At 37.4% G+C, this 12,433-nt stretch overlaps 1 protein-coding gene across 1 annotated transcript; it reads right to left on the minus strand.

Annotated features, from left to right (window-relative positions):
- Positions 1-1,914: 1,914 nt before the first annotated feature.
- On the minus strand, positions 1,915-2,346 carry LOC148852270 (wall-associated receptor kinase 2-like). The gene has a single exon (XM_088945773.1). The coding sequence runs from the start codon at positions 2,344-2,346 to the stop codon at positions 1,915-1,917; it is 432 nt and encodes a 143-aa protein (XP_088801899.1).
- Between the last annotated feature and the right edge of the window lie 10,087 nt (positions 2,347-12,433).

A 12,433-nucleotide genomic window follows, 5' to 3' on the forward strand; every position in this document is an offset into this window, starting at 1 on the left:
GGTCGGCGGTTCGACCATCCGGTTCAAACAGACGACTCATTCTAACAACAAAAATTAAAGGCAAAAAAATGCATGCATGAGGTCCATTAAGTAGTATTATACATGTTATGTCATTCCAAAACATGACAAATACGGTTTGATCGTCCATTTTAAACGAATGACCTGTTTGAATAACAAAAATTATAGGCAAAAAATTGAGTGTGTGAGATCCATTAAGCAGTATCATACATGTTATGTCATTTGAGCATATGACTCATATGACCCAAAAACGGAACCATTCTTACCACTGGTTTTTCACCAGATATCCTCATTTGAAAAAATCCTTCCCAGGAGTCTCTTGTACACAAATGTTGGTATCTTTCAAAGCATAAAAAAACTATTTCATCCCAATAATGAAATAACAAATTGACAGGATTCGCGTAACAATTAATTTCATGGAATGAAATACGTGAAATGTAACTGCAAATCCCCAAACCTAAAAGAAAATGGGTCCTAACCTTTGTTTTCTTTTTAAGGACTCTATCCCTCAGAATATTGTCCACTCTGGAATTAATATTTCAGCATTCCAAAATGATTTATCAATTCATTTCATTGAATGCATGGAATTTATAATGTTTTTTCATTTTTTTCCACTGTCACGTCACATTAGTGGTCGAGAAGAGGACAGATTTGAAAAAACAATTCTAAGAAAGTGGGAGATTTGAGCGTTAATTAAATATTTTGTGAATGGAAAATATAGAGTTCAAGCCCCTTTTATGGGATAAGGAATTGCTGTAACTATTATTTAACATTTTATAAGAGTTTGCCATTGATTAATTACTTCTCTTAGGGTTTTTTTTCTAGGTGATGGTATTTATTCATAAGTCAAGTCAATGGTACTCCCTTTCAATCTTCTTCTATGTCTTAAAAGGAGCGAAAGTGACACCTAAGGAGAGGAGATGACGATGGACCATCAATCCAAGCAGTCAACAGAAATACCATTAACAAGGGATAGGATGATATACAAACAAACAAACAAAAAAGGGCGTGTAAAAGGGGGGTGGGGGAACCATAAATCCAAACCACAAAGACCATGTACAAGGACAAATCATGCACTCAAACCTGAGCCCAAGGTTATCTGTTCAATTCAAGTTTATACCTTACTAAAAATTAATGCATTTGGGTTGGGCTATATGCAAATAATGTATCTATATGTGTATGTATATATATATATATTTGGTCCAAGCTTAATTTAGGTCCAAAACCGTTGAATGATGAGAAAATAGGCAATCCAGACAAATCCTACTTGCCCGATCAACGATATTGACGACATCAAGTGTTCTCCTATGACAATATTGAAACGCAATTAAGCTCAGTTTGGAATGAGTAGAAATGCAAATATGAAGAAAATACAAGGTTTTGCACTCAACATATTTGTATTTATACTCCTTCCAAACTGAGCGAGCCTAAGTGAAAAGCAAGAGAATAATTAGAAATTGAGTTCATACCTTGGCATCCATCGGGGAGGTAAGGATTCCCTTCGTAACCTTGCAAACAATGACAAAGATATCCAGGGCCATTAGTGGAATTGGAGCAATATGTGTTTCTCCCGCAGGCAGAATTGTTCATTCCTCGTGCTTCCTCGCAAGACTTATTGTTGTTTCGAATTGCCCAATCCAGTACTATTGGACGTCGAATGCCAGAAGTTACAAGGTCGTTCACGTTGTTTCTGATATTCCAAAGTTGTGACACTTGCCACTCTAAGTCATCTTGATCGGACAGAACAACAATCCCGCATCTACTAACATTCCATGTGTATGTGAAGTTGTAAACGCTATGAATCTGTATTTGAAAATCAGCGATACCCTTGGGTATCGTGGTCTGGCAGCATCCAAATCCACTGCATGGTAAGCCCATTATCACTTTGGTATCGTTCTAGCATTTTGAGGTGCAACCCACGTAGAACTCTTTGCCATTGTAGTCATACAAAGTACCAGATGTGTCGCAACCGACGATGGTCAATCTGTTTCTGGTATCGGAGACCCTATATGCATTTGAAAAGTTAACCTTAGAGTCGTCATTCCCGTGCCAATTTTTGTCGGCGTCCATGTAACATTTGGCAGCTCCAAGAACAGAGGTCGTCAGTTGGCCTTGCAGCGATATGTTCAAAACGGGCAAATTGTCGTGGAACAACAACTGAGTTTCACCGGTGGTGTTGCATATCAAATGAAAATCTTTGTTCAAGAAACACTTTGGATCATCGCCGATGCCAAACGGGTAAGGGATGCTGAGGTTTCCACATTTCTCCGGACAGTCCGGCTTTGTCAGAGACATTAATGTCGACGACCCTGCTGCTGCTGCGTTCATCGTCAGCAACCGTAGTAGGATGAAATGAAGCAACATGGGCCAAATCATGATCGGATGATAAATGCGTCGTCGGTAAAAGGAAGGAACAGAACGCTGTTGTGTACCTGGAATCATCATGACCCATGCCACTATAAATATAAGTAAGTACTAATGACGTCAAATTTCATTAAATCTCGGTCGAGCCATTATCAAATGTATACCACTCCCACACAAGGCAGATCTCTACTGTAAATATAGACTTACAGTTGCAAATAACTCTCTTATGCATTCCGAACCACTTAATTGCTCTAACATTTTCATCACCTCGGCTTCCTCAAATCCTTAGTCGATTTAAGAGTTGGAGTACTCACCCTTGGATCACACCTCGAGGCCTCCGATGCCCTTTCAGTGCTTGCAAGTGAGACCTTCTGCCTCATCCCTACTAGAAATCCAGTACTGACCTTACTCCCATTTTTTGGTAGCATCAAATATAATTTGAGTTGAGCCAAGCCATTCTTGTAAGAAGTTATTCAAAATAAAAGCAAACTGATGTCAACTGGACTAGATTTGGTCCAATCCGATCCAGTCCAATGTGAATTCATTATAAATGGAGCAGGTTCAATCCAAGCCAATGATTATTTTGGATAATTTTGGATCAATTTAATTCAATGTTTAGACCGTCCAATCTGTTCAAATTTGTTTTAATTAAGATTAATTGTAACTTAAACCTAGTCCATTGACACCCATACTTTTAACTTCTATTAGTGAACCATATATTAGCTCAATCCAACCCAATCCAATATAAACTTATTACAATTGGACTAGGTTCAATTCAATCAAATAGATACTCTGAACGATAAAATCTGGACTCTAGAGTGATCCAATTCAATACGTCTTGTTGGTCCATCCATTGTTGGTCCGTCCAATATGTCCGAATTGACTTTATGGATCCAATAACAACCCTAATGAGTAGTATAAGTACATATTGTCTATCCTCACTATGATTTTAATGAAGATACCAAATTGAAACCACAAAAACATCCAGGATGACAAACAAGCCGATGCGGACCCACAACGGATCTATGGCTTGCCATAGAACAGCGATGAGCCCAAAACTATCACAGTAATGCAATGGATGAAAACACTATCAACTAAATTCGCTAAAAGTAAGACATCCATAAGGATCAAACAGGAACATGTCAAATTAGTTCTGATGCCACCCGGGCCATGTCACTATAGCAAACTTGTTAAGGGAAGTAACACACATGTAGTATGAGAATCGTCAGACAAAAGAAAACTTCGTCTTAGAAAGATCTCATAAGGTAGATGGCAAACCCCTAGCAGTGTTCCCTTGTTAGTCGACACCGAATTGAAGATTTCCTTTCCAAATAGGAGTCAAATCCTTATTGGCTCATTCCTTTTAGGAGCTCGGGATCTCCCTTTATCGAAGGGGGTTCAGATCATAATGAAGACATGACTCTCTGTCAATAAAAGCCCATAGCCTACCCATGTTCCTAGCCTCCCTTCGCCTTTCAAGGAGACCACCATACTTAGCCTTACCACTACATCTATATTAGAATCTCTAGTTATGTTATTGATCATGGAGATAACTGCTCACAGAATTAAACTTTCCCCAATCCCATAGGAACAGTCCAACAACCTTGACAACACTAACACAGGAGTTTAGGAATAGACTAGCCTGGAAACTATTGACCAGGCTGATATTGAGATCTTGGCCAACAAGGTGTACAAGTTTTGACCGTCTAGAACAAATGCAAGTCGAAACGAGAGGCATCCTACAATTACTCCTACAAAAAACAATAGTGATTGAACACTCCCCATTCACTCCTATTAGCCCTTCTGCACCTGTCCTCGTAGGCTATCTTGGGAGTCTAAACCCTGGAGCAATAGAACATCCATCCGAAACCAATCTTGCAGCCACACCATATGTGGCGTAGAGGACCTGCTTCTCTATTGTTGAACAACCTTGTGTAGTCCAAACAAGTAGTGCGACGGTGGAGGCACCCATCAGTCGAATGGAGATAAGGGAGTATGTTCAAGGCTTGGTGGAAGAGAGCCGAAACATATCCCTTTAGTTCTGCTCCTTAGCAATAGTGGCCACAATACGATGGGTAGAAGGGGAGCCCACAGGAACACAGTAACAAATTTGAAGATGCACTAGGAGTGTTATCTTTCGATGAAGACCTAAAGGTTCGAGAATTCTCTAAATCCTTGACTAGGCCAACATACTCGTGGTTTGTCAACCTAATAGTAGGGAGCATCGACTCATGGGATGTGTTAGCCAAGAAATTCTTATCTAAGTGGTTCACCTTCAAGTAGAGGTTGACGATGGTGGACTTACACAACACGAAACAATGTGTTGGGAAAGATTTATTGGCATATGTCATACGATTTCAAAAACTGGCACACTTGGTCTTCGAAGAGCATGCAACACAAAAGGGCTTCATGGAGCAATGCATCCAGGGGATGCATCCAACATGTAGGATTGGGATCGAAAACATCAAGATTGTAACATTCAATCAGCTCTAGAAATGTGTAGAGAGAACAACATAGACTGTCACCACCTTGGAATCACGGCTAGCTTCATTAGGGCTACAGTATGCTAAGAACAAGACATATGTCGTCGATCGTAGACCCAAAATGTAGGATTGGGATCGAGAACATCGAGATTGAAACATTCGACCAACTCTGAAAATGCATTGAGAGAATAGCATAGACTATCACCACCCCAAAAACATGGCTAGCTTCATCGGGGCTATAGTACACTAACAATGAGACATATGACATTGATCATAGACCCCGAAATACTAGAGAAACCAGCCAAGGGCATTACTATCTTGATGACAACCAAATATGATGAAATTGCCCACTGCCAACACCCCCTCCATTCCCCTACACCAATTATGAAGTGGCAATCATGAGAAAGCTCATGGAAGATCTTGTAATCAACCTATCACCACCATTAGCTAGAGTCGACCCCGAGAAGGGAAAGCATGGGAGAAGATGATGTAGCTATCACCCGTGGCCGAATCATGATCTGGTAGTCAAGATCACTACCTAAAGCCCTAACCATTTCCCATCCAAATGGTGGTCGAGAATTCAGGATATACATAACATCTAACTTAGAAGCCATAGGTTGTTTGGTAGCCTAAGAGAATGACGAAAAAGTCGAGTGGCCCAACAGAGAACAACTACTTACACATGGAACAATAGTGTCTAGCATTAGTCTTTACTACATAAAAGTGTGATCCAATCAGGTACTTCATTGATAGATCCCTACTCTCTAGAAGATTTGTCTAATGAATGATGAAGCTGATTGAGTATAATATCCAATACACAGAGATACCCAAAGACCTCCCCCTCATCGCAGCAGTAGAGAAGGCAGGATGGGTTCTAACATTCAATGGCAGTAGTTCCAATTCCTCTACCGGAACCAGAGGTATATTGTCTTCACCTACCAGATAGACTTCAGCCTACTCCTTCAAATTGTAATTCCCCTACTCCCACAATATCACAGAATATGAAGCACCAGTGATGGGTCTAATAATAGCAAGGGATTTCAAAGGAAAGAAAGTAAAATTCATAGGAGATTCCAAGATAGTCATTGGACAAATGGGGGGTCACACCATAATAAAAGAATTGACAATCTTGTCATATAGAACATTGATCCAAAAATTGACCAAATACTTGGAGATAACCTACAAAGACCAGAATCCGGCCAAGATTAGATATGTCAATTCCCTAGCCACCCTGGGATCTAAGATACAATCGAGCAGCCCAAATGATAGGGTTATTGACATTCACTACACACTATTGATCGCTACCCTCAGGAACTCTCACTCCAATGTAGAAAGGCATGGCAGACACTCTGAGCATATGGACGAGAAACAAAATTCTCTAGAGAAGCAAACTTCTACTCTATCTCACCAATGCCAAACCACTTCTCTCTCTTAGCATTGAGACACCTCATCCCATGACAAATGTCTAGTGACACATCCTCATAACCATCACACTCTAACGTAGCGATAATAACAGATAACTGTGACAATCACTAAGGAGTGACGCTTAGCTACAAGTGCTTGCAAATGAACATTAACATAAAAGGGGAAAACACATATGATAAGCAACACTTACAGCTAGATTCCATGGTTTAATGAATAATATCATCCATCTGGACATATAAATATCCAAGAAACATCGAAGCCAATGAAAGCTGATGACCACCAACTGGAGCAACCGAAGAGGAACCAGGATGGTATGAAGGCCATAGTTAGGGTTCCCAAGAAAAAAAACCATGACACAACATAGAGAATAAATGTTGTGAAATGACATTGACTATCTGTCTTTCTAGCCATAACATCTACTGGTCCCATGCTTTCAAACTAGAACCAATCTAGGTTTTGAGGGGCCATTTCCCCTAGGCAATTGATTCATCTACCTGTGCCTTGTAAATGTCAAGCTCTTCCCCAACTCTGTATATAGATCGGTCAGGATATTGGGAATGAACTTGGCATATTGAGGATGGTGGGCTGAAATAGCACCACCCAACGATAATGCAAACAGAACAGCCATGTCATCAACAGTGACACTGAATTCACTGAATGCACCTACGAACGTATGTGTCCGGCAACACCAATGTGACAAGAGTGGAAACATATAATCCACCCCTTCTCTATCTGGAAGGTCCAAGAAATAGTCCACAATTCTCAATAACCTGGCACTCTAGAGCAACCAATAGTACATGGGGTTTTCTAGGAGGAAAAGAGTCCATGCTGTGAAATTTATTAAGGACCTAAAAGCATCAGTCCTTAGTTTAGAACAGCTGAAGGAAATAGTGTGCTTCAAATGACCATAAAAACATGCAACCTCATTCACTTCCACCACGTCAAATATGCCATCCTTCCCCCTGGACTCAGGCATGCGAGGTTAGAAAACCTTCCCATGACCAGCAACCAACAATCTTCATTGACTCGTATTCAGAGAGTAGATCCATAGTGTCCACATCCCTTACGAAATCAATGAAGGGGCAATCAGATTGCACAACCTTCTTCTACTTGTGAGGAGCCATTGATACCAGAGACAGACAAATCATGCAAGAAAGAAAAATAAACAAGAAGATCAAAACTAAACAGAACTACTTCAGTAGCAAAGCGAATGCGAAGACGAAGTTTGAAGCGAATAGTACCCTTTATAGTAGTCCCATTCACATTGACAACTCAAACAGTGGTGTAAGGAGGCAAAACAAATGATTACTAGCTACTCGCTAGCATATGGTTGACATACCGGCCATTACACATTTAAATTATTATTCCTAGAAAAAGGCAACACACACAAAGATCAAATTTAAAACTACTACCACAACACATAATAGCCAATCCAAACGAAGAAACATGAAGCCCGGCACACCCGCCAAAACATGTGACCGACTAGCAATGAATATGAGACAATGGTTATACATCCAACATACATAACAATGTGACTAAATGTGACCCACTACATACACAACCACAATAGCATGGTACCACTTACAAGAATGATAGAAGAGATCCTTCCCAAAAAATATTGCATAAGAAGAAGAAGAGGATGGAAGCCATCCTTTAAATAGATTTATCGAAAAATAATATTATACACACATTAGAAAAGCTACACACTTCACCAAGATACAATAGGGTAAACTACAATGCCAATATATGAATGCACTCGAAGTGTTTCCTGACAAAAAGCATTTTGTCAAGACATGGGTGGGGGCTGAAAAACCAAACATGACCAAAACAACCTCTCGACAAAATGTTTCCCATCAAGAAAGAAGGGGGCTAATAGTATGAAAAGTCAAGCAACCTTAACAACAACCAACTCCAAAATCATACACCCCAACAGTAACACCCTTTTCTCAAGACGTAGTCAAAAATTTGCAAAAACCCCCCTTCAATAGCCAAAGTTGTTGGGAGCACACACATGACAAAAAAACCTAAGAAAAAATCAGCGATCAACTAAAAATGAACCAAAAAACAGCATTTGCTCATGTGTCGATCACAATACTCTAGCCAATATTAAAATGCAGCAATCACAGAAATGCTTATTGATAAAAACACTCTTACTAATAAGCAAGGGCCTAAATATAAGTACAAGTAATCTACCCTCACTACAATTGTGATGAAGATACCAAATTGGATTCTGTCAGTTAAATATTTTATAATGTCAAAAATACCCTTATTGTGTATTTCTTAGATCATTTTACAAAGTAAAATCATCACGAGAGAATGTCATCGTCAGAAAATTTGAATATATTATTTGTTTTTTATGTGAAAACATCATCATTGGGAGACATTTGGTACCTAAAATGATCTCAAAAATACATGAGAAGGATATTTTTGATATTATGTAATGTTTAACTGATGGAAGGGATGGCCCCAAGTGTCTATTTTTGAGAGTTCAGGACACTCAACTCTTGTAATTGAAAATTCAGGATACTTATCTATTACTACCCCCAAAGTACAAGGTACCTATCTGTAATTTATTCAAAATTTTTGCTTTCAAGCTTTGAACTGTAAAAGTAAAGAAAAAAACAAATTTGAGCAGAAATAAGTGTTTTGAGAGCTTGGTGAGGGTTAAGGATTTAAAAGCACAAATCCAGAAGCATCTAAGCATAATGGTTTTCTCTTCTAGATAAGATCCATGATGCATGAACCAAAAAATGTGAATCATTAACAAATTAACATTTGACATTTGACATTTTAATATATTTAAGTATTGATGGATTAATGATAAGTACACTTATGAAACGTGAACCAATGAAAAATAATTAGACTATGTGATATATTTAACATTCATTGATTGAAATCTTGATTTATCATGCAACAAATATACACAAATACATTACTGTTGGATTCTTTTATTCTTTGCAAAATGGCAATGCAACAATCTTACATATGCACATAAAAACACTATATATGCTTGAAATAATAGTTGAAAGACACAAGTGAACGATTCCATCATTATGCAGGACTAGATGAGTTGGAGAGAAAATAATAGCAGGTTAAGCAACCTATCATAAGCAAATATGCTAGTATGCCATACACATTGAACCCACGTGGAACCCACACCTTATGCATATGGAACAATGGTGTATTCATATATGATAGGTTTTCTATCAGGGAATGTACTTCACTCCCCATCCCTTTTGCTGTCGTTGATTGGGTACCTAGTTATTCCTTGTCTCTATCCTTGTCCCCACGAGAGCAGTACTCATCCCCATCTAGATCATCAGGTTGAGGACACAAGATACCCAATGGGTATTCTAATTAACTAATTTAAGTTAGTTTGGTTTTGTTAGTTAACTTAATTCATTAAGTTAGATTTATCTTGTTAATCAATTAAGTTAAATTCAACTAGCTCGTTGAATTATGTTAAATTAATTTAATTAATTGAAGTATGTTAATTAGATCCAATGATATAATAATTAGTGTTGGATATATAACATTTCTATTAAGCACATATAAAAATGAAAATGATTCAATTAGTTTGGTTGGTGGACTATGATTTTTCATACCAATTCTACCCCTCCCATTTGTTATTCCAACCCATGCCAATTCTATCTGATGGTTTATCATTGTATGACACCATGCAAAAAAAAAAAAAAAAAATCCAATGTCTTTTTTGACACCTGCTTTTACAATCAAATAACTAAATTTGTTCCTTCTATTCATATATTGCCATTTGTTATTTGTTTTTTGCAAACAAAAGCCAATTTTATGATATACAATGGTATGGTAAATGATTTAATTCAACATTCTTTATTATTCCATATACTTAACTGGGGGATTGTCCCACATGTTGAGCTGGTTCCACTACCTAATTAACCCCTTATGTTCTCCTTAGAAAACCATCCAAGGAGGTGTTGGCCAGTGAAAAAAACAACTACCACATTTTCCTTCATTTTTCTCTGTTACGCTGCTTTTCCTTTAAAATAAAGTATTATATGCAACTTACTTATTATTAATTTCATATATAGTCATTGAAATAATCAATGAAATGAGTGTTTTAGTAGATTATAAGATCTATTGCTCATATAATGTTCACCAAACCAATAAGTAGAGCAAGATGGATAAAATTTTTCCTTTGAAAAAGAAAATACCATTTGAAAGAATGTCAACATTCTTCTTTTTTAAGTACTTTTATTTATTGTTATGTTCAATTTCATTTTCCATATTGCAAATGGCAATTGGTATTATAAATGTTTCTCACTAAAGAAAACTGATACACTCTGCACAAGTATTATAAATGGTTTTGGGGTCAAACAAGTGAATATATATACAAATATATCTAGGTTTGTATTATTTCGTGAGCCTAATGGGTTTGACACATTGACATTGGAATCTGTAGTTGGTTCGATTTCTTTCTCAGGACAAAGGATCGTGCCTTCAGCAATGCCTGTCAATCCGTATGTTCGAAAGATTGAAATAAAATTTTGAAAATGATTAATAAAAATAATTAATTTTATATGACTTGGATTGGCTTGACCCAGTTGAGAATGTCAAAGAACTGCTGCTATACTTTCTTTTAATGAAAAACTTTTGACTCCTAGACATACATTTGATCAAATGCTTTTTTTAGCTAAATTTGGGTTTAGGGGTTTAATGTTCAACGGTTGGGATTATAATTTAGAATTATGAAAATAATAATGGTTTTTATTTGTAAATCAAGAGGTGGTCAGGAAAATACATCTTAATTACTACAATTGGAGTGAAGTATAGGGCCAATATAGGAGAGCTGAACTCGGGATGGACAAACATTTTGGGCTCTTTGGTGTTTGGTTTTTTCATCAAACATAGCTTAAAAGCTATCAATAGGGACCCAACTCAGAAAGGAAAAAGTTGTTCTTTGACCCTCTCAAATAAGCACTAAAGCTTTTCTTAAACAAAGCATGTGCATCACACGGGTTCCCCTAGTTAATTATTAAATTTGATCATATTTGATTCAATTGGCACTTAAGACTCAGTTTGGAAGCAGTACATATCTTATATGTATTTACACTGTACATATTTGCATTTGTGCTCTTTCTAAACTGAGCTTAAGAAAAACTTAAACTTCAATAAATGGATTAAAAAGGTATACATACTTTTTTAGGATGAATTAATGATAAGGATACTCTATAGCAAAATCGACTGTCAGATTTTAACTGATGGTATAGGTTTCGGCATAAGTTGGCTACATGGTTTTTTTACATTCTTTTCGTAAAACAGTGATAATTAAGATTAGGTTCAGTTCACTGAGTTGATCACATTTGAACTTGGTGCTTTTGGTTTTCAAAGGTTACTTTGGTTCTCCATTTGAACATCTGAACACATTTTTGAATTCTAAAAATTGATCTCAAATCTCAAAGTTTAACATACCTCTTTATAAATTTAGAACCAAATTAAGAGTTTAATTGAACTATAATGTAAATAATATTTATTATATTTATGTAATATTATATTTTTAAGGTAAAATAAAATTTTAAGTGAAAAGCAAGAGAATAATTAGAAATTGAGTTCATACCTTAGCATCCATCGGGGAGGTAAGGATTCCCATCGTAACCTTGCAAACAATGACAAAGATATCCAGGGCCATTTGTGGAATTGGAGCAGTATGTGTTTCTCCCGCAGGCAGAATTGTTCATTCCTCGTGCTTGCTCGCAAGACTTATTGTTGTTTCGAATTGCCCAATCCAGTACTATTGGACGTCGAATGCCAGAAGTTACAAGGTCGTTCACGTTGTTTCTGATATTCCAAAGTTGTGACACTTGCCACTCTAAGTCATCTTGATCGGACAGAACAACAATCCCGCATCTACTAACATTCCATGTGTATGTGAAGTTGTAAACGCTATGAATCTGTATTTGAAAATCAGCGATACCCTTGGGTATCGTGGTCTGGCAGCATCCAAATCCACTGCATGGTAAGCCCATTATCACTTTGGTATCGTTCAAGCATTTTGAGGTGCAACCCACGTAGAACTCTTTGCCATTGTAGTCATACAAAGTACCAGATGTGTCGCAACCGACGATGGCTAGCCCAAAATTTTGGGCCCAAACCCAGCCTGAGGACTA

Source organism: Nelumbo lutea, chromosome 5, assembly GCF_056320005.1.
Source record: "Nelumbo lutea isolate HS-2025 chromosome 5, American lotus-T2T, whole genome shotgun sequence".
Lineage (NCBI taxonomy): Eukaryota > Viridiplantae > Streptophyta > Magnoliopsida > Proteales > Nelumbonaceae > Nelumbo > Nelumbo lutea.